General features: G+C 37.8%; 1 protein-coding gene across 3 annotated transcripts in view; it reads left to right on the top strand.

Moving 5' to 3' along the window:
• TJP1 (tight junction protein 1) overlaps positions 1 to 24,842 on the top strand; it is a 154,389-nt gene that overhangs the window by 104,350 nt on the left and 25,197 nt on the right. For all 3 annotated transcript variants that reach the window (XM_054388068.1, XM_054388067.1, XM_054388069.1), the window contains 7 exons: positions 10,828 to 10,884; positions 14,891 to 15,015; positions 15,174 to 15,276; positions 16,680 to 16,959; positions 17,550 to 17,653; positions 18,675 to 18,843; positions 19,209 to 19,353. In XM_054388068.1, the coding sequence (XP_054244043.1) occupies positions 10,828 to 10,884; positions 14,891 to 15,015; positions 15,174 to 15,276; positions 16,680 to 16,959; positions 17,550 to 17,653; positions 18,675 to 18,843; positions 19,209 to 19,353 (983 nt within the window). The remainder of the gene's footprint in view (positions 1 to 10,827; positions 10,885 to 14,890; positions 15,016 to 15,173; positions 15,277 to 16,679; positions 16,960 to 17,549; positions 17,654 to 18,674; positions 18,844 to 19,208; positions 19,354 to 24,842) is intronic.

The raw sequence follows: 24,842 nt of genomic DNA, 5'->3' as shown, positions 1-24,842 counted from the left end.
CTTCCACCCTGCATTTTGAAGGGAAGGAAACTGGATGTTGTTTCCTTACTTAGTGATTGAGAAATGACTGGTAGAGTTCTTGAGCCTGGCTTTCTTGGGAACTTAAGAGTTATTTGGAGTGCAGGTAGAGATGCAGTCTACAAAAGAGAAAATCCAATACCTCAGCCCTCCCTACCTCCCCCCTGTATCAGAACACACTCTTTTAAAAAGCTTGCTTTTCTTAGCTTAATATGAGATTTTTTGCATCCAGCCTTTCTTAATAGGTCTGCAGGTGGGAAAGGTTGTGTAGAAAGACAGTGGTGGGATTGTTGCTAATAAGTCTAAGAGGAGGATTTCAGTCAGGGCAGCTATTGGTGCTGGATGATCTCTCAGACTTATTTCTTGCTGCTTGTCCAGTCTTGGCTCTCCAATGGGGTTGTCTTCAGTGCTGCTTTTTAAGGTGAATTATGATGGGAGTAAAAAGATGGTTCTGGCATGTTTTTTGGTAACAAGGGCATCCCTGTTGCTGCTCTGTGTCCTTTTAGGAGAAGTGCGAGTATGGAAATGTCTTCCTAGCTCTTTGCATGCTAATTCTTCTGAAGCTGCTGCTGTTTTCTCTAGTGATTGTTAGTGGCCATGGGCCCTGAAGAGAAGGAACTAAATACATAACGATGAATCTGAATTCTTCTGCCTTCTGAAAAGAAATATCCTTATCTTTCAAATGTTTAATCCTATAGCTAGGATTAGGCTTTATAAAACAAAAATCTCACTCTAGCTGTCTGTGAATGAGCAATTCTTAGTGGGTTACAAAAGCAGGTAGAGTTACAAAGGTGAAAGTTACTGCATGTATGTAGTTATATGGCTGATGTTTTACAGTCATAGTCAATGAATAGCCCACCAAAAAAGCTTTATTTTTATTTTGTTAAGCTTCTTTTCTGGCCTGCTCCTTTTTCTGTATCAAGAAAGGCACCGCCAACTGATGCCTTTATTTGCTTAGAATGGCTTTGCAAATAAAGGAGGTACAGTGCCCTGAGGGTGAGTAGCAGCTTTAAATTTCTCTTTTGTTGTTCCTTAACCCTTTTTATTGTCGAGCAGCAGCCTGGAGATCCTGTTTCAACAGTTATACTCGTTCTGACAGAAAGTTTGTTTACAAAGTTTTCTGGCTGCTATGTCTTACCTTTGCCACACTGTTGGACACCTGCTCATCTGATTCATGCAACTACTGGAAAAACGTATCTGTTTTCTTAAACCACATTTGTCCCTTTTCACCATTGTTTCAGTGTGTATTAGTAGTGGATAATTTTAATAAATTCATATTACTTTAGACACAAAATGTGCAGAGGACTGAATATACTCCTTGGGATGTGGGAGTTCATCTGTAGGTCTTTGGGCTACTGAATGAAATGTAATGCCTTTGTATAAAGAGGGATGATACAAAGGTATAGAGGCTGTTGTGTGTTTATTTTTTTCTTGTGCACTATATTGTTCAGTAATATTAATAATTATTTCTTAAAGTTTTTTCATTCTGTGTCTTCAACTTAAAACATTACCTGGTTTTGAGTTCTGTTATTGCCATATTAGTAGAGTGTCAAAGCATATAGCAGATGATGCCTCTTACTGTTGGAGGTACATATTTTGGAAAACTCGGTTTTGGTCAGGTAATATAAAACTAGATATTGTTAATAGGATGGGGTTAGTCCTTTTTGCAGAGGAAAAATGATGTGTTTTCAATTTCCCATACTTGCCTGATAAGAAAGTTCAGGAATGTTTTTCTTGCTGATAGCTGAACAAGTCTTTCAGAGACACTAAAATTTACCACTGCTGTAGTGTTTGTTACCTTCTGCCCCCATCCAAGTCTCAGGCCTGCAGTATTGCAATGCTGCTCTCATTCTCATTCCTTCACTGCCATGGACTTCTGTACTTTTTTTTCTTCCTGGCTCAACTTCTAAGCATTGCACTTTTAAGAAGGAAGAAACCAGGCAGGCACAAAAAAGCCTGTTGTATTCCCTGTTACATGCTTTTAAAAACCAGTTTCTTATTGTTGACTCCTTGCTCCTAAGTCACAACAGTTTTCTAACCAAAGAGACTACTCTTCAAAGAGCTGTGATGCTTAATGTTACCACCTCCTCTTCAATCTCCTGTATTGATGACCTTGTCTTCCAACTTGTTTCTTTGAATGTGTGAAGTTAATGTAAGCTTATAAGTGTAATGTGTTCTGCAGATGCTATAGCAGCCATGTGACTGCTAAAATTGAATTTTCTGAACTGATGTTGATTCAGATTGCATGTGGGGAGAAATGCTAACTGGATGTGTGGTTGTTCAGAATAGGGAAGGAAACAACACAATTTCTTACTGGGACTTTTTGGTTGAAATTCAGACAAAGCAATTTTTTACCTGTAAGAAGAAATATAATCTTGCTGCACAAAGTGATGTATTTCTTCTTAACTGGATTCAGGAAGGAGAATTTTAGGAAAAGAACTCCAGAGTTCTGCAACCACAAAAGTAGATGTCAGCTGCTTCTATTGGGCAAAAAGCAGTGTGAGCATGTTCAGAGTACCTGCAACTACTCATCTAAAATTTACATGGCGCACTGCCTGGTAACAAGTTTGGAATTTTCTGAATTAGGAGAAGTAAGACGTGTTCTGGCTTAATGTAAGGTGCTTGAATGCTTTGATTGCTACTATGAGGTACAACTTCATGTTGGTAATTTTTTGGGAACCATGTCTTACACTTGTGGGTGTTTTTGCCTTATTTTTTAATGAAAAAGCAAAAGTAATGTACGTACATGTGATTTGAGTTTCTTATATAGAACTAATGCAGTATGACTTTTCTGTGGTACTGATACTATACTCTTCTACACCAAGTGAAAACAAACTGGACGAAATCCAACTAATGTTCTTAACTAAGTGATAAAAAAGCAACACTGAGCTGCTTGTAAGAGCAGGAACGGAGGCTGTATGTGTGGTTGGATGATTTGATTTGGTTTTGGGTGTGTGCTAAAAATGTGACTTAGAATCACAGAGAAATTGAAGTTGTAAGGGACTGTAGAGATCAGCTAGTCCAACCTCTGCTCAAAGCAGTTCCCACTAATTCTGGTTTATAGAGTAATTGCAGAACAGAAAGGTCAGAAGCTCAGAGATCTAGTCCAGCCCCATGCTCCACGTTTGATCACCTATAGCAGGTAGGATTTTGTCCAGCTGAGTCTTGAACATCTCCAAGGATGGAGATTCCACAACCTCTCTGGGCATGCTGCAGCATCATTTTGACCTCTTCCAGGGCTTTAAAACAAACCAACCAAGTAGCTAATAATCTGATTAGAATTTCACATCCCAAGTTGTGTCAGAAGCCGTGGCCTAGGCTGTTTACACTTCAATGAGCTTTATTTGTATACTTCAATATAGCTTATTTTACTTGAATGGTGAGGTTCTAGCTTCAGCTTTTACATTAGGAGGGCTGGCCTACAAACTGGATCACTGACAGCTGCTGTCAGTGGTGTTGAAATGCATTTATGGGGAACTGATAAAGGCAGAAATGGCCATATATTTAAGAGTAACACTTGACCAAGTGTAATACGAGGGAGAGGGGTATTTTTAAGAATCAAAATTAGTAGGAGGGTGGTGTGTGCTACTTAATTGTGCTAGAAATGCTTTTAAAGCTGTGTCCTGAGATGTAAGGAACTAAAATATCACTGTAAGTTCTTAGTGTTGAAATGATTTGAAGAAATTCAGATATGAACTGAAGTCAACCTCTAAATAAAGATTAATATTTTCATTTGCATATTAAAAGCTATACTGTAATTTTAGAATCTTTACATCCTAATAATACTGACTTGGGTCAGTATGGTAGAGAAATTACTTAAACCAAAAGCATGCTATCTGTACTTCCCATTGGCAACACCACTTGAGGTGGGGAGAAACATGGCTTATGACTGCTTTTTAGCCTTTCTGTTCTGTTGTGATTTTAGTTCCGTTTTGATAGTGTGCTGGCCTGGAGTACTGATCTGTGAAATGCTCCTTGCCAACACTTTGGAGTTTGTGATCCTACGTGATGTCACTGCCAGCTGGAAATCAAAATGGAAAGAAACAAAACGGTCACGGCTCCCAAATTCTGAAGCACGGTTTTCCCACGCCTTAGAGATCATGAAGCTTAGTAGGCTTTGCTTTGCTCCTGGCTGATACTGTTACCAGGGTGTTCAAGTGGTACTCTTCTTCTGAAATAGCTTGACTTAAGATCATTTGAGATGTATCTGCTTTTGGGACTTATATTCTGGTTTGTTTTGCTGCCTTCTGATGAGTGTCAGCTTACTGCTGTTCCAGGATAATGATATTCACTAGGCTGGTATTATAAACACTTCTATAAATACTCAGATGTAGCTGCATCTATAATCCAGTAGTTAGTTGTTTAACTGAAAATGCAATATGCCTCCAACTTGCGCATAATGTTCTTGTTTAGAGAAGGAGAGGGTCTCCTGTTTTTTGTATTGAGCAGCAGCAACAGAAATAAAAAGATTTTATGGCCCCAGGGGATCAGAGAGCTATTTGTGATATGTGAGGTTTGGACCTGAGAGGCCATTTTGGAGCAATGCTAAAAAAAAGGCTATTACATGAGATTAGTTAAATACTGAATGGGTTTGTTATGTTTTTCTTTGGAGAGAATAGCGTGCAGAAATCTGAGCAAAAATGTCTGAGGCATGTGGTTGTGGAAGTAAAGGGAAAATTGAGTAGAATGGTGAAACAGCATAACAATTACTAATTTATATATACAATGAAGTTTAGCCCTAGTTTTTCTTTCCAGAGTTGCTGTTGCTGATGTAAAGATGAGTTCTGTGGTTCAGCAAATATGTATGTACGATTATAGTAGAGGCTTTGTACTTCTGGATTGGTCTAAGTAAAATTAAGTGAATTTTATTAACGTAGAATGTTAAAAATTGTGCCTTTTTTAACTTAAACTGCATGCTGTCATCTGAAGATGAGCTATAATAACTGTCTTTAAAAAGGCTTTATATGAGGTGGCCTTTTGAATACAGAGTGCTTGGGAGGAGTGGAACTCTTGAGCTTGGGACCTGTGCCATGTATGAAATGGGAAGGGGGAGAGCAGTGCACACTGCTTTACTTTTGTGCTTTAGTAGATCTGCGTGAGAGAATAAGGTTCAGATGTTTCTGCTTCAAAAATAGATTGTCACTGTCGCTTCCATGGATGTAGAGTGCCACAGAAAATGAGACTAAAGACTGGCTTCTCATCTTAGTGATGATTGAAATTCACTATTTTTCCATACAGATCTCATGAAAGAATGTTGTCGTAGGTGTTTTCTCTTCCACTTTGCATTGCTTTGTATAAGAAATAATCAAATTGCATCAGATACATGTTGTGTCTCTGCAGCAATCCCATAGCTCATGTAATATGTCTCTTGAGTCTCTTGTGAAAAATACATTCAGGGAAACAGTCTTTCCTCCTTGCAAGGAGATGATTAAATGGAAAAACAAGGATATAGTCTGCTTGCAAAATTACTGCACAATTCGGAGTGCAGCCAGCTTTAGCAGTAAGCAGTTTGCATTTATTTTGTCTTGTAGTACCCTCCTCTTTGGCTATGCTTGCTTTAGTAGTTGGCTTCTAGTATTTGAAATGGCTCTGATATTTCTAAGATACTCTGTAGAACAGATGTGGTAGATTGCATGTATTAAGACTATGTAAGACAGTGCTCTAAAAGCAATCTGGTAATAGGATTCTGTCCTGATTGCACTAATTGCAGAGAAACAGAATAACTGTGAAAAAAACGGATTTGAAGAAAAAAAATTATTTTTTTTTTAAGTCAGCTGCAGGCTTTTGTGATGAGACAGTTGGAAGGAATTTGTTGGAATGTAAGATGGTGGTAACAAAGGTGAATATCAGTAGGAAGTCTTCCTGGTCGGTGTTGGAAATACACTGCTGCAAGTGAGTGCTGAAAGATGCTGTGTAGGGAAAAAAAAATCACCCCCTAGATACCCCAAAAATGTGCAGAAATTCTTGTAGCAATTAAAAGTGACAGTTATGATATGAATATCTAATGCATGTTCCCACAAGGGCAATCAAAATATATTGATTCTGCATTTAACTTTTTAAAGCTTGAAGTTCAACAGCGTTCTATTATAGAAGTGGACTTAACAAGTAATCAAAGGTTAATTTTAGAAGTCAAAATAGTAATGCATCATGTCAGACGTTTTTATGCCTTGTGCATCCTAGACATAAACTTTCTTCTTTTGCTAGAGGCCCTTACCAGTTCTTTCTCCTTCATGTTTTGAATAAGAAAAACATTTCTCAAGGCTGTATGATTTATCAGGACAATTAGGACTGTTTTTTGATGCCAGCATCTATTGGAAGTAACACAAGTTACAAAATGAGGATTCAAGCTTGGAACGAAGATGGTGTTCTTCATATGTTTGAGTTTATCTGGTCATTCAGTTTATTGTAGTTTTTGCTTGCTGTGATTGAAAAGTGTTAGAGCAGGGACTTGGATCTGTCACAGCTTCCCTGTCTCTGTTTTGTGAAGAACAGAAACAGTATGCCCCCTATAGTAGCGGTTGTTTCATTCTATTGTCTGCAGGACAGCTGTCTATGCTGATCCATAAAACCAGGTTTGTAAAGATACTGAAAGTACTCTACAGCTTTCCATGACAAGTTACTTTTGTGTTGTCCAGACGGAAGTCTGAAAATCTGCCTGGGAAAATTATCCTCAGTGAGAAACTTGTGAAAAGGTATTAACAGCAGTAGATAATCTAACACTGTTTATAGGAAATTGCTGTTGAATTGTACTAAGAAAAAAGGTGATGGAAAACTCCTTTACCTCCTAAGTCAAGACGTAATTGAGCAAACAGCTGCTTAAAATGTAACTTACAGTTCTTGACATACTTATTACAAAAAGCAGTTCAGTTAAGGAAAGTCGTTCTTCTGAGTCCCCTTAGATTTGTGAATAAACATTGAGAAACTATTCTGAGTTTGATTTCAAGAATACATGGGAGTTTTGGCTGTAATATGAGCTCTTCTTCTAGGTGTAGAAGTCAGGTGTGACCCTGTCAGAAACTTCAGGAACCTTGCATTTAGTTATACTAATTTCTGTGGCTGTTGTTTCAGTCTTTCCAAACATGGGCTTGAACAGTCTTCCCAAGCTTGTGGGTGGCTCCAGTGCTGATGCTGCTCACATCTTTTCCAACTGCAGTAGGGGTGAACTGAGCAGGACTATTTGCAAACATGATTGCATTGCTCAAACTGGTAGTTAGCAATGCTTTCTCTCCCTTCATTATGCTTGAAGGAAAAATTTTGCTGCATAAACATAGAAATTGTCTTACGTATGTGCACCTGCTCAGATAAACGGGAAAGAGTTGTATGAGAAAAGGCATGTTTTTTTGAAAAAAAGAAAAATTAAATCCCCGGCTTTTGAGAAGCAGGAAATAAATAGAGTGAGAAGGGAATTAAAAAAATGTTTGTTGTTGTTCGAATGTAGTCTACAAAGGGAGCTTTCTGGAAAAATGTGTACTTTCTTACGTTTCTCTCAGGGCAATTTCAAACATGAAATAGTTGAACAAGATGTGATACTTCCAGGATTCTGAGCAAATGGTAACTTGTATTACTTCCATGTTGACAAATTGTGACTTCATGTATAACTTTATCCTTTAAGTAATAAACAACCCCAAACCCACAAGCACATCCACTTGCCATATACAGAGCTGAGAATGCTCTTAATTGTATGTAAGGGTGTTTAAGATGAACTTAGGGAAACTCTCAGTAAAGCATGAACATAAAATCTTTTTTCCACCACTGAAGTCATGATAATGTAATTCTCCTTTATTTTTGATAATGTGGAGACCCATAGGTAAAATATACACAGAATCTGGAGTTTGCACAGTAGAAACACTGTCAATAGTATGCTTCTGTTTCAAAGGTATTTAACAATCTCTGTTAAGATAATCTAGCCCTAGACTTCAGTAGCACTGTAGTGTTCTTATATTCCCAGTTTCTGGAGTGTTAAGGTGTATTTATTGTTCCTGCTGACTCCTGACAAGTAATGGGTAGCATTACTTGGGATACCAAGCTTGCCATCAGCAGTCAGCAGGGCTGGCACCATCACTGCAGGCCTATGCTGTCTGCCCATACTCCTTAGTTGCAAGCAGTGTTTTTCATTTATAGAGACCTGGGAATTAAGTCCTTACAAGATTACTGAAATTTGAATGCTGCATGAAAAACAGAGCACTTCAAATGTGCTCTTAAGAGCAGCATCCCAGCAGGGACCTTGGCTGATGGTAGCACAGGCTAGTTCTTCTGCCTCAGTTGTCAGTGCTAAGGAGAGTGAGTACCTTTCACAAGTCTTCATCAACCTTCTCAGCCTTTTATAAGTGAATGCAGTTCTTTACAGATGAGAAACTAACTCATGTAAGCAGTTTGTTTCAAAGCCAACAACTAACCTCAAGCTGCCTTTGAACTATTTTCACTGTTCTTGATTGGACTGTTTGTGCATGCAGAAAGAACGAAAATAACACAGTACTTAGTTTGCTATCTGACTAATGGATATCTAATGTTTTGCAAGTCTTGAGAATTTGAAATGAAGATAATAGTAAAATCTAGGGGAGGTGATAGCAACAGATAAGTAGAGGAGATAGTGTGAGCAAGAAAATGAAGCAGAAGTACTAAGGAAAATACAGATACTGACCTCCTACAGAGAAGAAGGACATAAAAATGACAGCTGGTGAATTTGCAAGTTGTTTTTTTGGGGGGGAGTTGTCTTGAGTTTTTGTGAGTTAGTATGTCTTCTCAGCTCTCAGAAGCATTTTCATGGTCCTTGCTTAGCTAAGCAATGCTGTTTTGTTATCTTATCCTGCTCTGAGTCTAGGATTGCCAGTTCTCCCAGATCCTGTGGGAGCAGTACTTAGCTGGTTAAACTGGGTTTTATCGGTCTTTGCCATATCCAGAACCAGATGGTGTGTTTGTGCCGTGTCCTGTGTGCTGAGCTCCAGCACTGAGGCACAGGGAATTTGAAGCCATTGAAATCTAGTACCTTGTTAGCTAAGTAGCTGTGCACAGTGCCTCCAGTTGTCAATGGAGTGTTGTACCTGCACAGTGATGCCAGAACAAATGCATGGAGTGAGCCAGTCAGGTAAACTTCTTTTTTGATCATTGCAGGTAGAAATAGGGTTACCTATTTCAATTAAAATGTGACTTGTGACAGTTAGAGTCTTTTAATTGGATTCTTGGTGAACCTTTTTTTCTTTTCTCCTGAACAGGAGCTACATAGAGCTTTTCTTTTAGAAATTTACTTGCAAAGATAATTCCTCACTTGTTGATGAGATGTTTAGCCTGAGAAGGTTTTGCCAAAACTAAGACAGAATGAGAGCATCAAAATAGGGAAGAAAATCAGTATTCATTAACCGTTCAGCAAGCAGAATGTTCTGTTTTGTTTCAAAGATGGCTTTGTGGGTGTAAATCACCACTAGTTTAATATATTAGGCATGCTTTTAAAAAAAAAAAAGTGGAGAGCAATAACCTAATTCTGAAGTAGAGCTCTATCAATTTGTAATGCAAAGAAGTAACATTTGGTATTGAATGGAGATTGGGGGGCAAACTGCTTCTACTTTTAAGTAGCACCAATGTATTCATGAGAAGTGAACCTCTAAAAGAGAGAGGAGCAGTAATGTAGCACATCCTAATCACTGAGCACAAGAGTAGAGGTAAAAACCTCACAACTTTTCAGGGTCATGAGAAGAATTCACTTTTTAAACCTTGTTGCAAGTTGTGATGTTATGAAATCAGATAAAGTTTTCAGGGGTATTGATAGTGAGTAAACACTGCTGCTGTTCTGTTACAATGCGGAACTGGAAAGTGAAGAGTACTTTTTGTTGTAGTGGCCGAGTTACTGTAACTGAAACAGAGTAAAGTAGATTTTCAAAAAAACAATGCTCATTGCAGACGTTTGTGTTCTGATTCTGTTCTTTATTGCATTACTTATGAGAAGGGGGTGTATAGAGGAAAATACTGAGCACTCTTCTCTGGGAAGGTAGATAGCACAGCAGCAGGATAGCAGGAGACTTTGTGCTTTTAGCGATGTATTTCTTGCTGTCTTTCTGCCTGTTTTCAAGACTTTGGCTCTACTAGCTTTTCCTCATTCATGCCATCTTCCCTTTTCCCGGTGTTTGCTTGTGGTGGCACATTAAGTAGTGCAAGTGTCTAAGCAGAAATGCGGGTATGTAAATATTGTCATACTGTTACTGTTTAATCTAGTTCCCTTAGAGGACCTTGTTTATTTCTGCAGTACTGTTGTTCACCAAACCCACTAAACTCACTGGGGAGTCTGTTAAATGTGACCTGTATACATAATACAGTAGCACAGATACTGTAATGTATAGCTAGGTGCTCATGAATTAGTGGCAATCTAGGTTCATTTAGAACAAGTAGAAGGAGAATGTTCACACAAGGATGAAATAAATATAAGCGATCATGGTGGAAAACCGAAAGTGGGCTTTGGACCAGCTTCATTTACTGTACACATAATGAGCAATCAAGGGAACCTACATCACAAATGCTTGTTGTAGTCTTTCCCTTTAAACTACTTTATAACTTCAAGTTCTAAAAAAACACATAAATATTAGAAATCTGTTTTGCCTGTTCTTTCCCCTTCCCCCTTCTATAGGAGGACAGGAAGTTCAGATGCGACATAAAAAGACAGGAAATGTGTAACAAATGAGCCAGCCCTGCTTCTCTGTAGCTATTCAATATGAATATTAATGTTACTGTTCAGTGTAAGGTTCTGTTTGTGATACTATACATTTATTTAGAACAACTATTGACAGTGAAGTCTAATCTCTGGGGTTTTTTTCTCCTTAGAGCACAACAATGGAAGAAACAGCTATATGGGAACAACACACAGTGACTCTTCACAGGGTAAGTTCATACAATTGGTTGTGTGTGCCTAACTCCAGGATACTGGTAGCTTCTGAAAACAATAGGAAAAAGCCAGATGTCAGGAAGTAAAAGAAAAGGAAACTGTCATATTCCTTTGTTTAAATTTAGAAGTGTTGTAAAAGCTCCATTTGATGGTAGCTCTATTTTGTTTTTGGATTTCAGAGATCAGGCTGCCTACAGATACCTGTGCCAGAAGTAAAGGTTTTTATATTGCTTCTGTAGCTAACTGAAAGTAGTCAGAAATCTAAGTGGTGATTAACGGTTATGCCATAACTATACTCAAATGTTATAAAACTTTATTTGCAGGGGCTTAAAACAATGTAGTTAAGTATAAATAAACATGTTCATTACTGCCTTATTTGTCATTTTCTTAAATTTGTGAATTTTGGGTGGCCAGAATGTACCCCTTACACAAAGGAATGTATGCTAGGATTGTGTAAATAGAACATTTATTTGCATTTAGGCTCTCTTACACGGGTTACTCTTAATCTGATTTCTGGTGATGCTGTACAAAAATGGCAATAAGGAAGAAGTTGTTTAGGGGGAAGTCAGAAGAGGGTGAGATGCTGTTTCTGGCAGCAGCTTAATTTTAAAGCAACTGTGGAATCATGGCCCGAGTAGCTGTATTCACTCCAGCAAACTGGGGATGCACAGGAGTTTTCTGGGGAATAAGTTACATTATTTGCCTTGAATTCTTTGGCATAGAGTTGAGGCATTTTAGAGTTGTATCACTGACCAGATGAACAAATCTTTGACTAAAAATGTGTGTCAATAGATGAGTCTGATAAAACGTTAATTCTCTGTTGATTTTAACAAGTTCAGTGTTGTTGATTCAAAATAACTCTATTAGTATCTGCCCTCTTGGGAAGAGAGCATTTATGCTTTGTTTGACTAGAAAGTTATCTAACAAAGTGCCATCTCCAACTGCAAACACATGCTGAAACAGAAGTGTAAGTAAAAGAAAAAATATGTAGTGATACTCATCTAGGCTACTTTTCAAGCTTCAAATGACTTTTAGGTCGAGTTCTTGAGCAAGAAGTGTTGTTTCTATATGTAATTGCCCTTTATATTTTCTTCTTGCAGCTGTCTAGTCATCTCTGGAACCTGTACAAACTTAAGTTTTTCACTTTTATTACTGATTACATGTGTTCTGTTTTTGCTTCAGAAACAAAATGCTATGACAATACAAGTTTGGCTAGTAGAGTTCATGATAGCTTAGTTTCTCTTGAAGGGAATAGTTTTCTAGTTAATTGTAGCAGTAATTTAAGTGAAACCTGAAAACGACAAGTTCTGTCTCAGTGTGCAAAGGAGTAATGAAATGCTGCAATATGTTATTACCTCGAGCAAAATTTTAAATAGGAACTAGAAATTTTGTCTTTGGTTGTGCATGCAGCGTAGTCAGAATGCCTTGTATAGTACAGAAATGGAAGTGTGATTCAAATATGATTTTGATTATGATATTTGATGTGCCAAACTGTTGCCAACTGTACTGGTTTAACTTTTGTTTGAATATCTCTTATTTAGATGTTGAAGGTTGATGGCATGTACTGCCAGTAACTTTGATAGCATGAATTTAGCCAGTTAAAGACACACAATGTTTTCTATCTGCCAGATAACGGAATCAAAACTCTTAATGTAACATTCCAGTGAATTAGTGCTTTGAATTTATCCTTAGCAGTGGGAAGAGGATTTAGCAAAGTGAGTGCATATTTGCTTGTGGGGGATTTTCATTCTGCTTTTTATTTGTGACATTCTTCAAGTGTTAGAATATCAAATAAATGAGTTTACTTGAATTTAGTCAGAAGGAGTGAAATGCATCCAGATCTCAGTTATCCTCAGAGATATCTAGAGAATAGTAGAAATAGCCTAGACTAGGCAGGACTAGGAGCTACACTCAGTCTACTGAGGGTAGTTCAGTTTATCATTTATCTCAGAAGATTGATGGTAGGCAGCAGGGTAAAATTAAAAGTATTAGGCTGAGGTTTGCTGTAAGATGTCTGAGCTCTTCAAGTTTCCTAAAGATTGAGGGGTTTATTTGGATTATTTCTTATTACTTTGATTTATGATTAGAAAGCCTTGGTCTGACTTGTGGGGTTTTTTGACTGCTGTCTGTATATGAGACTGCAGTGTTTCAGGGCTTCTTGAAGAACAACATTGAACTAGGAAACTAGTAATTTTAATATCGGTGATTCGTTTGGCATTCTGTTTTTTTTACAGTAGACTTGCAAAGCAGCAAGATAATGCTTACATTGAGGTTCTGCATCTCTGCTGGCCTTAGCCTGATGACTGTTTCTTTTCACAACTGCAGAACCGTGAGAATTTTTTTGTTTATGGTGCAAGGAAAGATGGAGATTTAAATGAAGTTTGACATAAACACCTTTTGTTCTTACCTTTATTTTCCCTTTCCTTCCCCACCCAAATATGATGCAAACTGAACTCTGTTAGATTAATGGAAAACTGAAAGCAGTGGCATGAGTAAGGGGAAATACTACTGTTTTGAAATAGTGTTTTGTTACATACTTCATTGGCTACATATTCTTTGTCAGCTATTAAAAAAGTACAACTGAAAGAAAACCTCAGCTCTCATAAATTGTCATGGTTCTTTAGACTGTCCTTCTGCATGGCACAGGCTTTGCTTAGTAATTCTTGAGTCCCAGCTGTGACTTCTGGTTGATCTGTCTGGAATGTGTCTTGAAAATATATCCAGTTTTCCTTTAATGAATTAAAATTAGTGTAAAAGAAGCAGTAAGATGTACCTTTTTGTTTAACAAACTTATTTTCTTCATACCCATAGCAACAGTATGTGCCAATTGCTGAAATAAATTTCTGAACAGTGAATCTCCAAATCTTTGCTTTAATACTGTATTGTCTTATTCAGTGCTTACAGGCTAAATCAGGGCCATCTTTTTATGACCTCTGTTTTGGGGGGAAATAGGAAACAAATTTTTTTGAGCAGTAATTACTGTCCAAAAAACGGAACATCATGTGTCTTACAGACAGATACAGACTGCCATGTTGTTTCTGCTGTCACTGTAAGGTTATGAAACTCATTGCTAAAGCTGGGTCATGTTTGTTTGAGAAGGCTGAAAAAGAAAGGGCTAAGTCTGCCAGCATGGCATGTGTGCTGTGTGAAATGTAGAGGAGGAATTGACTCAAGCCTGATTTTTTCCATCCAGTGACTATTTTGCATAGTTGAAAAATTCAAAATAAATTCTCGAGTATTTAAATGGTAATATCCTGACAGTGTTTTGTGAGACCTGGATAGCTTGCGATTCAGTTATGTTTGGAAAGTTTGTTTCCCACTCTCACTGCTTCCAGGCAGAAAAACATCATTGTCTTATCTTGAAATATCCAATAGGAATAACTTTTCAGAGGCATTGACCTTGCTATAGTTAGTTGCAGGTCACCCTAGAGGTAAAATATTCAAGAAAATCACTTTTGTTAAGATGCAGATGATTTGCAAGTGCTGACAAGGGTTTGATGTATTTAATGGCACAAGTGATTTTGGTATTACTCCTTAGAACTGAGCCTGCAGTCATACTACTGTGTGCTGTGATCCTGTCAGTTCCTGAGCTAAGTGAGGTCAAGCTGGGTATATACCCTGATGTGAAACCTCAAAGTGTTGCAGGAAGTGACAATGCTTGTGAATCAGTAACTCAAAGTGGTATGATGTGTTGTGCTTACTGAAGATTGAGGTCTTACTGATGACCACCTGAGGCCTAGGCCATTAAAATGCAAATGAGAACTCTAATCTTTTGCTCTTGGGAGAAATTAGGTAGCCTGAAACTGTGCCTTGTAAAAGTCTTTTAGAATGTGTTTTTAATCTCTCCTGTTCTTACAGTACAGAGCATTGCATGGTACCATTGATCCTTATTTCTTCCAAGAAGTTATTCATCCCATGGGACTTGGTGTTTTTCACAGGAGTGTGAACTGTAATACTATTAGAATAACAGAAAGTAAAAATATTTCTTTTGTTATATTATAGGCCCCTGGATTTGGATTTGGTATTGCAATATCTGGAGGAAGAGATAATCCTCACTTCCAGAGTGGTGAGACATCAATAGTTATTTCTGATGTGCTGAAAGGAGGCCCAGCAGAAGGACTGCTACAGTAAGTGCCAAGCTATACCGGGATTCAAACTGTTTTGCTGTTAATGTAGCTATTTGTAACTTCTTATTGAATAGGTTGCTTATTCAGGGACACTAATTCCCCAATGTTTTCCCCTTGACATCAAGTATTTAGTGTGCTTTGTGATGTTTTTCATTCAGAGAGAATGACCGTGTTGCAATGGTTAACGGAGTTTCAATGGATAATGTTGAGCACGCATTTGCTGTTCAGCAGCTGAGGAAAAGCGGGAAGAATGCCAAAATTGTAAGTGAATGTCTTAAATCTTTAAGTTTACTTAAATTCTGTGGTTGCAGAGCAGATGGGCTTCTGGTATGTGTGCTGCTTCAGGTTTAAGTGATTATCATGACGTGGCTCACAGAAGGTTTGGAGTTTTTTTTAAAATGTGAATGATAATGTTTAGGTGAAGTGACATGGGATACTTCAGACTCCTTTAAGGTAAAGCTTTGCTAAGTTTGACAAAAACTCAATTCTTAGCTGTGTCTAGTATTTCTTTGCTTTCTTTTAAGTTTTTCAAAGGCTGGTGTATGCTAAAGGGCTTTACCCACTGTTCAGGCACTGACATAGTTCTTTTTATGCTCAGTAAACAGTTTGCCAACATAAAGTATAATTACCATAATTCCTGTAATTTTCTAAGCTTATTCAAAGTGTTTGGCTTTTGAACTTTGCAAAACAGAACATCACTAAAGGGAGCAATCCAGCTTTCTGTAGAAGTTTTGAGATTTATGTTACAAAAGTCAGAACACAAATGCACAATGTTTAACACTTTCTTAACTAAGGAAGATAGACTGCTAGGGCTTGTAGAAAAGCATTTGTGCCAACAGATTTCCAGTGCTCTCGTGTGCTTTAATACAGTTGCAATAAACTGTGTCATGTTTTGGATTTGTAAATACAAGAATTCTTTAAAGTTTGTGCAAAATGGTGTGTGGTGAGTTGTGCAGGGCTTTCAGCATCTTAAGTATTTGGTGTCTAGTTTTATGTAAAGAAAAGCAATGAATGAAAACTGTAACTTGTTGAGTTTCATAACACATAGCAAATAAACCTCTAAACAGGGTTGGGCCTTACTCTGGAAACAGCTGCCTAAATTAGCACAAACCAGCTTTGAACATTCAGCAGGAATATTCTCCTTTGTTTTGCATAAACATTGCTTTGGAAGATTGGGAAGCTTCAAAGTTGAGGAGAATTACTGTCAATAATGCACTGCGTATACAGTAGATTACATGTTAGCAAAAGTTTTTAGCAGTGCCAGTAACTGATTTGTGGGTTTAAGCAAAGAGAGGGCATTCAAATCCGCGGCTCTGAAGACATAGTATCATGTTATGCTGAGATGGATGTTATTCTTATCCTTTTGACAATTCTGCAGAAACAAAAAGGGATTAAACCAACCATAAAAACAAACATACCCTGCTCCAAAGGGGAAAAAAAATGAACCAACTAAACAAAAACCCTGAAACACCAGGTTTCTGGTAGTCTCTATTAATAAGTCTCTTGTATTAGCTGAACAGAATTTTGAGGATTGTAAAAATTTAGAGCATTCACATATGTTTGTATGTTTTTCTTTGGAGTTTGGCAATTAGCTTGGCTTCTGACATTTAGTAACGCCATTAGTGTTACTCAACCAGAGACTCATACCTATTGTTTTGTTGTAGACTATCCGAAGGATGAAGAAAATTCAGATTCCAGTGACTCGGCCAGAGCCCGAACCAGTGTCTGAAAACGAGGATGACAGCTATGATGAAGAGATACACGATCCAAGAAGCAGCCGTGGTGCTCCAAGTGCCAACAGAAGGCATGAGAAGAGTTGGGTAAGAGATCGAAGTGCTAGCAGAGAGAGAAGCTTATCACCGAGATCAGACAGAAGGTCTGTTACATCCAGCCAGCCTGCAAAACCTACCAAAGTAACACTGGTGAAATCAAGAAAAAATGAAGGTAACTTGTATCTAATTCTCTTGCTAAGGCTTTTGCTACTATTTTAAAGGTTGAGTTGAGGTTGAGGTTGCTATTTTAAAGGCTTCAGACAGTGTTGTGTTAAGGGATTCCTGGACTTGTATGAACAGTGCTGTTAAGTTCATTTGCCTATTTTGCCAGTATCAAGCTGAAAACTTAAAACTGGCTGTTGTATTTCTGGTGATATTTTTCGTATTCCAAAATACATGGGCTTAATTAAGGGTAAAATAGTTATAGTGTAAACAAATACCAATTGTGCACCTGGTAGTCAGTGTCTATATCCCTCCTATGTGCTTGCGTCTTTGGTGTCTGTTTTGTTTGAAAACAGGAAATTGTAGGTAGCATCTAAATAAAGCTATTGACCAACAGCTATGATTACAGGAACAGTCAGATAAGAGGTTGATATAATGGTAAATCCATAGTGTAATTTCACTGTAGCTCTCCATGTGCCAAAGTCACTCTCCTCTTCGTTTCCAGTGTAAATGTGTAAAGCAGTGCTGCATATTTTTGATATCTCTCTGTACTTTTTACTGTAGCTTCATCAGCTTTCTTTTTTTCTTGCTGTTCTACAGAGTATGGTTTACGGTTGGCAAGCCACATATTTGTGAAAGAAATATCGCAGGACAGCCTGGCAGCCAGAGATGGCAATATTCAGGAAGGCGATGTTGTACTGAAGGTATAGTAAATGGTGGTGGTGTTTGCTTGAAAGGAAAACTCACTGGTACAAGTGCTATTAACTGTCTCTCAGTAGCATAATTATTGCTAGTAGAGGATGTATTTTGTTGTTATTATTTCAAGGATCGAGAGGTATATGCATAATTCAACCTTTCTAAGGAAATAAAAATTATAAGCTTTTGTGGTTTCGATACTGTTTCCTAGGTCCTATTCAGGCTGTGCCCACTGTAAATGTGTAGTAGAACACTTTTATATTAGTGCGAGGCTTTGTTCCTATGTACTTGATTATGCAGTACAATGTGGAAATCATGTTGTGGAATCATGCTATTGAATGATAGAATCTTTTTGGTTGGAAAAGACCTTTAAGATTGAGTCCAACTATTACCTAGCTAAACCATGTCTCTCAGCATCACATCTCTGCATCTTTGTAACACCTCAAGGAACGAGGAATTCAGCCACCTGCCTATGGAACCTATTGCAGTGTTAGAGAACCCTTTCAGTGAAGCAGCTTCTCCTAATATCCAACCTAACCCTCCTCTGGTGCAATTTGAGGTCGTTTCCCCATGTTCTGTCATTTGTTAGTAGGGAGAAGAGGCTGTGACCCCAGCTTGCTCCAACTTCCTCTGATGCAGTTTTAGAGAGCAATAAGGTTGCTTTTCTCCAGAAACACTAGAACTTGCTTCATGTTAATTTATTTGTTTGTTTTGCAGAAATCAATATATCCAGGGATTTTTAGTTGCTAAGTTTTTATTTCAAGACACTGTTTTAAATGTGCTGGTGCTGGTTCAAAAATTACTATTTTTAAAGGGTTAGTGCTTGAGGCTTTATATTAGAAAATTATTTTCATCTTTCAATATATTATAGTTTGGGTGAACCCAATGGTCTTCCATTGTATCCTGGTAGTTCTGATCAAGTATCTCTAGGAATTTCTAAATACCATTGGACAGAAAGCCACTGTCTGTACTGGAGAGTCATTGTTTTTTACGTAAGTTTATATCTGCTCTTTCCTTACTCTGTTCCAGATAAATGGCACAGTAACAGAAAATATGTCCTTAGCAGATGCAAAAACACTAATAGAAAGGTCAAAAGGCAAGTTGAAGATGGTTGTTCAGCGAGATGAACGAGCTACACTGTTGAATGTCCCTGATCTTTCTGACAGTATTCACTCTGCTAATGCTTCAGAAAGAGATGGTGAGTATAAATAATCCCGATTTCTAAAGGGAGAAGAAAATTCCCTGTGTTGTGAAGATGTGAAAGCCTAAATGGGAGGAGAGGGTGGGGAGTGAGACTGTCGTGTCGTAATTTACGACTGACTGTCATAAATTCTTCTTTGAATATAATTGAAATCCACACTTCCAAAAACAGCAGAGAAAAAGATACAGCCCCTGTTCTTGCAATTATTCTTTCAGGGATATTAAGTTTTGTTGTTTTGAAATAATAAACATAGAGTTAACATCTTCATAGAATTTCTCTACAAAAGCTTATTTCCATTTGAGCAGGTCACACCGCCATTTTAATTACAATCATTTCATGGAAAAACAACTTTTATTTAACAGACATTTCAGAAATTCAGTCGCTGGCATCAGATCATTCCAACCGATCACATGACAGGCCCCGCCGCAGTCGTTCACGATCTCCTGACCAGAGGTCAGAGCCTTCAGACCATTCCAGACATTCTCCACAGCAGCCCAGCAACGGCAGGTGATGGCAGCATTGTATTATTTTTATATCAACTATTTAATGTGACATGGAAGTTGGAGTGCTTGGATTTGTTCAGTGTGACAAATGTGATGCACAACTGTGGTAATAAGTTATATGACATTGTTTAGACAAAGAGATGCTGCTAATAATGGTCCAGATTTTCTTAGACTTTAGGAGAAACTGAACCTTTAACTTCAGTTAAAGGTGTTATCATTCCTTTAAATGTAATCTTAGAGTCTGGTTGTATGAATGACAACGTAAGTTTGATAGTGATATATCTTAGTGAAGTATGTGCAATTATATTTTGGGATTAGAAAGCAGTTAGCTGCAAGGGTGTTTGAGATGACTGGTAGCACAGTTCTTATTGCATGTCTAACCTAGGTAAACTTGTTGAAATCTTGTTTAGGTATAGGCTTTTTTTTTTTTCTTACTAACCTTCATTCAAAGACTTTACATCTTTTACTATACTGAATTCCTACAAAATAAGGTATATTTCACAGAAGCTCTACCTTTTGGATAGTTCAACTTGATAGTGGGACATTGATGATAATTCTCAAGTATGTAAGTAATTTTGTATGAATTCAGGTAAAATTAATCTATTTTATGCTTTGGAGATTTTCTTCAGCTATCTGAAACTATAGTTTTGAATAATATAAATCTATCCTGTTCTGCATTTTCATGTGTTTTTTTTGAAAATGGCATTCAAATCTATTAAAATGTAACTTGAATGTTGGATTTTAGATTCTACTAAATAGCTGTAAGATAAAAGTTTACAGTCTCATGAGGGTAAATTATCTATGATGCTCATAGATGATGGAGCAAAAGTTGGAATTGCAAATTCTAAATTAAAAGCCTGCGTTTGAGGAGTTTTAGATGCTGTAAAAAATTCAGGGAAAAAAATTTCAATTAGCTGTTCCATAAAGCTAAGATATGCCTTCTTGGTTATTTATAACTTTTAATTTGCCCATGGGAAAAATAACACTTTACACATTTAGGATTTTTTTTTTGAGTCTTTTAAGGCTTTATAAATCTGCAAAACTGGTCTTATCTACATGTACAGGTGTTTGGGGTTGTGGATTGCAGATGCTTCTCTTGTGAGTGTGTTATATTGGAGGGACTATATGACATGCAGTTCTTGTTTTCAAGTAGGAGTTCCATATCAATAAGAAAAAAGTAGAATCCCAGCTGCAGGGATTTGATTGTCAAGGTTGTGTGGTCACCTTAGAACTCATTTTTTGGACTGGGATTTCTGATGCTGTGTGAAAAGGCTTGTGGAGGGAGGGTCAAAAAAACCCAACAAACAACAGCAAAACCCCCCACAACCAAAACATTAAAATGAAACAATGATTGCCTTATCCTAGTGTTAGTACTTTCCTGTCCTATTGCGGTGTTTTAGGTAGATGGCCACTTCCTTTCTATGAATTACACTGTCAGAGGAATGAAATCCTTCCTGAGAAGGAACTCTGAAGTTATCTCGACTCTGAATGCATCCGCTGTATCTACTTTATGAACAAGGGCTGCCTTGGCATGGATTGACTTCCCGTTGGACTAGGCCTTGAGCTACATAAAGAAAAACATATTAAAAACAGCTTCTCTTTGTAGTGTTTTTTTGTACAAGTTTGAGTCTGCTGTAAGAGCAAAGTGGTCACAACTCCTTCTGCTGTAAGAGCAAAGTGGTCACAACTCCTTCTGCTGTAAGAGCAAAGTGGTCACAACTCCTTCACTTTTGAAGATTTTTTTTTTTTAAAGAAAATCTGGAGGGTAGGGGGAAAAAAGCTTGGTAGCAGCAGGCTGAGGAAGAAAAGTTACAGGAAGTCCCCAAACTGCTCTTGAAGAAGGACTTTGAAAATGTCTTGTAGATAACAAGTCTTTATTTAGACCCTGTTCTGCCAAGTGTTTGTATGTTAATGAGGAGAGAAATGCCGGGGGAATCCTGTTAGTCCTTTCATACAAGCTTAACTACAGACTGAGGCTTTTAGGTGTGTACTTGAGTACAGAAAGCTGTCAACAGGCTTGCTCCAGTATTGCTTTGGAATCTGGCAGGGTCTCTGTTTTCTCCATCTTTGAGTATTCCATACTGGTGCATGCACCAGTGTGCCTGCAGTTTTCCTGGATGTAGAATTTCTACAGCATTTGTTACTTGAGCTTTTCTGTAAAAGCATTAAATAGCACTTGTAGTTTTCTTTAGTCCAGAAGTTCACAGATACATATTGAACAGTCTTTCTAAAACTCAGAATCCTAGAACATGTTCTTAATAGAAAGGACTAATTACTATTTTCTTTCCTTCTTTCCACTTCCTGAAGATTGCTAATTATTCCTAGTCAGTACTGAAAAGAATGCAGAGAATGAATCTTGGAAATCTCCAGATACAGCCCTGGAGACTCAGAAAATTTATAGGCAGCTGATACTGAAGTAGGTATTAAGTGAAATAAGATACAAATGTGTCCTGTCTTTGTGGAAGGGGTCTCTGAGTAGATCACATTTTGAAAGTTAAGTATAGTTTTAAAAGATGCATATAGTTGCAAAGATATGCAGAACAACTGTTTAGGCAGAAGAAGAATGTATCTTAAATATAGAAGGTCAGCTAACATAAGGTGACTTTGTGTAATGTCTTAAAAGTTGTGCTTAAAAAGCTGGAAGGAGCAAAGGATGTCTCTGCACTTGAATTTGGAGGGCACTTGGAGAGAGGGTATCATATGCTTTTTCTTACTTTCTGGTCTTATTGCTGGCAGTAGCCGATTGAACTAGAGAAGCTTTTGGTGCGACCCATCTGGAAAAGCAGCATCTCCAGCCCTGTGCTGGCAAGCCTGCCAAATTTCATTTCTGAGCTCCCCTTCACCAGTGGAAAGAATTCTGACTTCAGAACTCTTTGGTATGATGCCTTCCTCACTTGCATACTGGAGTGGCAAGTTTTTGTTCAATACTTCAGCCTCAACCAGAAAGATGTGGTAGCTTGGAGAAATCCCTCTGAATGTTCAGGTTATTTCTGGAAGAATGAAGCTGACTTCCATAACATAGTTGTTAGTTTAAGTATAGCATGAGAGATTTGTTGTTCTGTCCATTTTCAAAACAAATTGAAAAAGTGTAACATAGGGCAAAAAGCAACCTTGTTTAAATGTGGTTAGGAAGATGCCTCTTGGCCCTTACTGTTATCTCACACTGAACATCTTGATGTGCTAAACATAGTTTGGAAAGAGCCTGCATGTTTTTATTTTTCAAAATTTTCTGTGCAAACATTCTAACTGTGTTGCAGACAGTCTGTTGAGGACAATTGGTGGCACTGGTGTGGAGCTGAGTACATTTTGTGACTGAAGGTTATCTGGAAATTATTCTTTAAAAAAGAAAAAGGCAGTGAAGAAGTGAGGTGAAGAGGTCCTGCACAGCGCAGATGTTAAAACAGTAGTGTCACAATGCACACAATGAACAACACTTCTATCTCTTGGGAAATGCAGCTGTCAGCTTTTAACAAGTTTTCATCACCTAAAGCCAGTGACAGCATCATGTTGTTTCCTGTATCATCTTGCAGTGTGAAATAGCCAGTGCTTACTCAACTGTTTCAGCAAAATCAAGAAAAATTCTGCTCTACTACTTTGTGTATTTTTTTTCTTCCTTTTTGTTCCACCATAATTGTTTCTATCAACTTTTCCCCTTTTGAACTTCAGTTTAGAACTGACCTTTTGCAGGCATTTTAGATGGCAGGATTTATTTGCCTACATGCATAGCAGAAGTGTATTGATCCAGCTGTTTAACTGACTCTTGTGTGCTATGTTCTCAGTATTTGTATTTCAGTTACTGTTTTTGAGAGCTGTGTGTTTTCCCACATTTATGCTCTTTTTTGACACGAGGTATAAACCAGCTTAAAATTGTAGTGGTTTTGGACTTTGTGGTATGGCAATGTAAAATGAAATTCACCCTTCTGTGGTAACTGAAGGGGTCTTGCCTTATTTTTTGAAGCAAACCAGAGATAGCACTGGGTTGAAATAATGCTTCTGTGAAGTATTAGGAGGTGCTCAGAAGCAGGTAGAGAGGACTCATGGGGAAGTTGTAATATCATTATCTAGTGCTCTTTACCTAAAAATCTTTGGGTGGGGAGGGAAATTAGTTGCAGCTCTAAGTGCTACAGAATGTTTTTGTATAGAAGGCACTTTGTATGTATTTAAATAGCCAAATGTGTGCATCTGTGTTTAATAAGCCAGGAACTATTTTCAAGGGAATGAGGAGTCCAGTCATACTTTATTGCTGGAAGTAAAATACATAAACCTCTAGTTTATGTACTTAATTTTATTTACAATTTGACATAAGCTAGAAATTTGGAAGAGGAATAGGAAAACGTTTATTGGATAAGTTTGGGAAGGAAGTAGAAAGATAAATGCTTGCTTGTTTTGCTAGATGTAATGGCTTCAGCATCTTTTTAATCAACACATTATTGCCTGGTAGCGCCACCTAGCTGCTGGTAGTGCAAAGTGTTTCTCTTCCCTGCCCCCTCCCTCTGCAACAGACTTCTCCTTTATGAGAAGAGATGGACTTGTACGTACAGACCAATCCCTTGGTGTCTTTGAAAGTGTAACATTTCCCCCTCCCTCCCCTTCTTGGCAATGAAGTCTGAGATTATATAAAAAGCTGTGATTTGTCTGTTTCATCTCAAATACTTTTCATACCCTTGCTTATTTGCTAGCTCTCAGCTAAATAAAATACTTTGAGCATCTCATGACTCTAATGTGGACGCTGTGGAATTAAGCCTGCCTCTTTGATATAGTCTTCCATTTTTCCAGCTGACTATTAACATTCATCTGCTTTGACTCTGAGTTGCTATTCAACAGATAGCTGCGTAGTGTAACAGTTAACATTTTGACACAGATATGTTTTGTTCAATTCTCCCATGGTGCTGCTCTATAGAAAAATATAAAAATACCTGTCCTTTTGAGCTTTAGTTGATCTCACTTGAAGGAAAAGGTTGTAGTTTGGGGTTTTGGTGGTGGTGTTTTTGTTTTTATTCATACTTTTGTGTTACACTGGAAGCATGTATAGGAAATGCATAAGAAGCAGAGAGCTGTCTTTTACTGGTGCAATACCTGGATGACTGAGTGCATGAGAAACAGTCCTGTATAGTAGTAGCTGTGGATTGCAGGCCTCATTCTTTGTGAAGCCTGAGAAATCTGGGACATATTTATGTTGTGCCTTTTATCTCTGCACCATAGCAAGAGCCACACTTGTGTTCCAGGGCAGTTGCCACACAAACAAAACAGTTGTGTTAGCTTTATCACAACAAAGCCAAAGAATTAAGTCCAAACCCATGTGATTTCTACAGAGGGGTGAGAAAAAAGACCATTTCAAATGCAGTTGTCCCTTTTTTCCTTTTGCTTCTCAGTTTCTTGTGTAGCTTTCAGTATGTAGTATACACATATGATTTCTGCTTCACCATGTCCTTCGTTTCCCTAAATAAGCATATCTAGAGAAGTCCTTTATTAACATGAAGTTAGGGACAAAAT

This window comes from Indicator indicator, chromosome 16 (genome assembly GCF_027791375.1).
Source record: "Indicator indicator isolate 239-I01 chromosome 16, UM_Iind_1.1, whole genome shotgun sequence".
Lineage (NCBI taxonomy): Eukaryota > Metazoa > Chordata > Aves > Piciformes > Indicatoridae > Indicator > Indicator indicator.
Note: the sequence above shows the minus strand (reverse complement) of the source record. Positions and strands in the feature narration are given on the sequence as shown.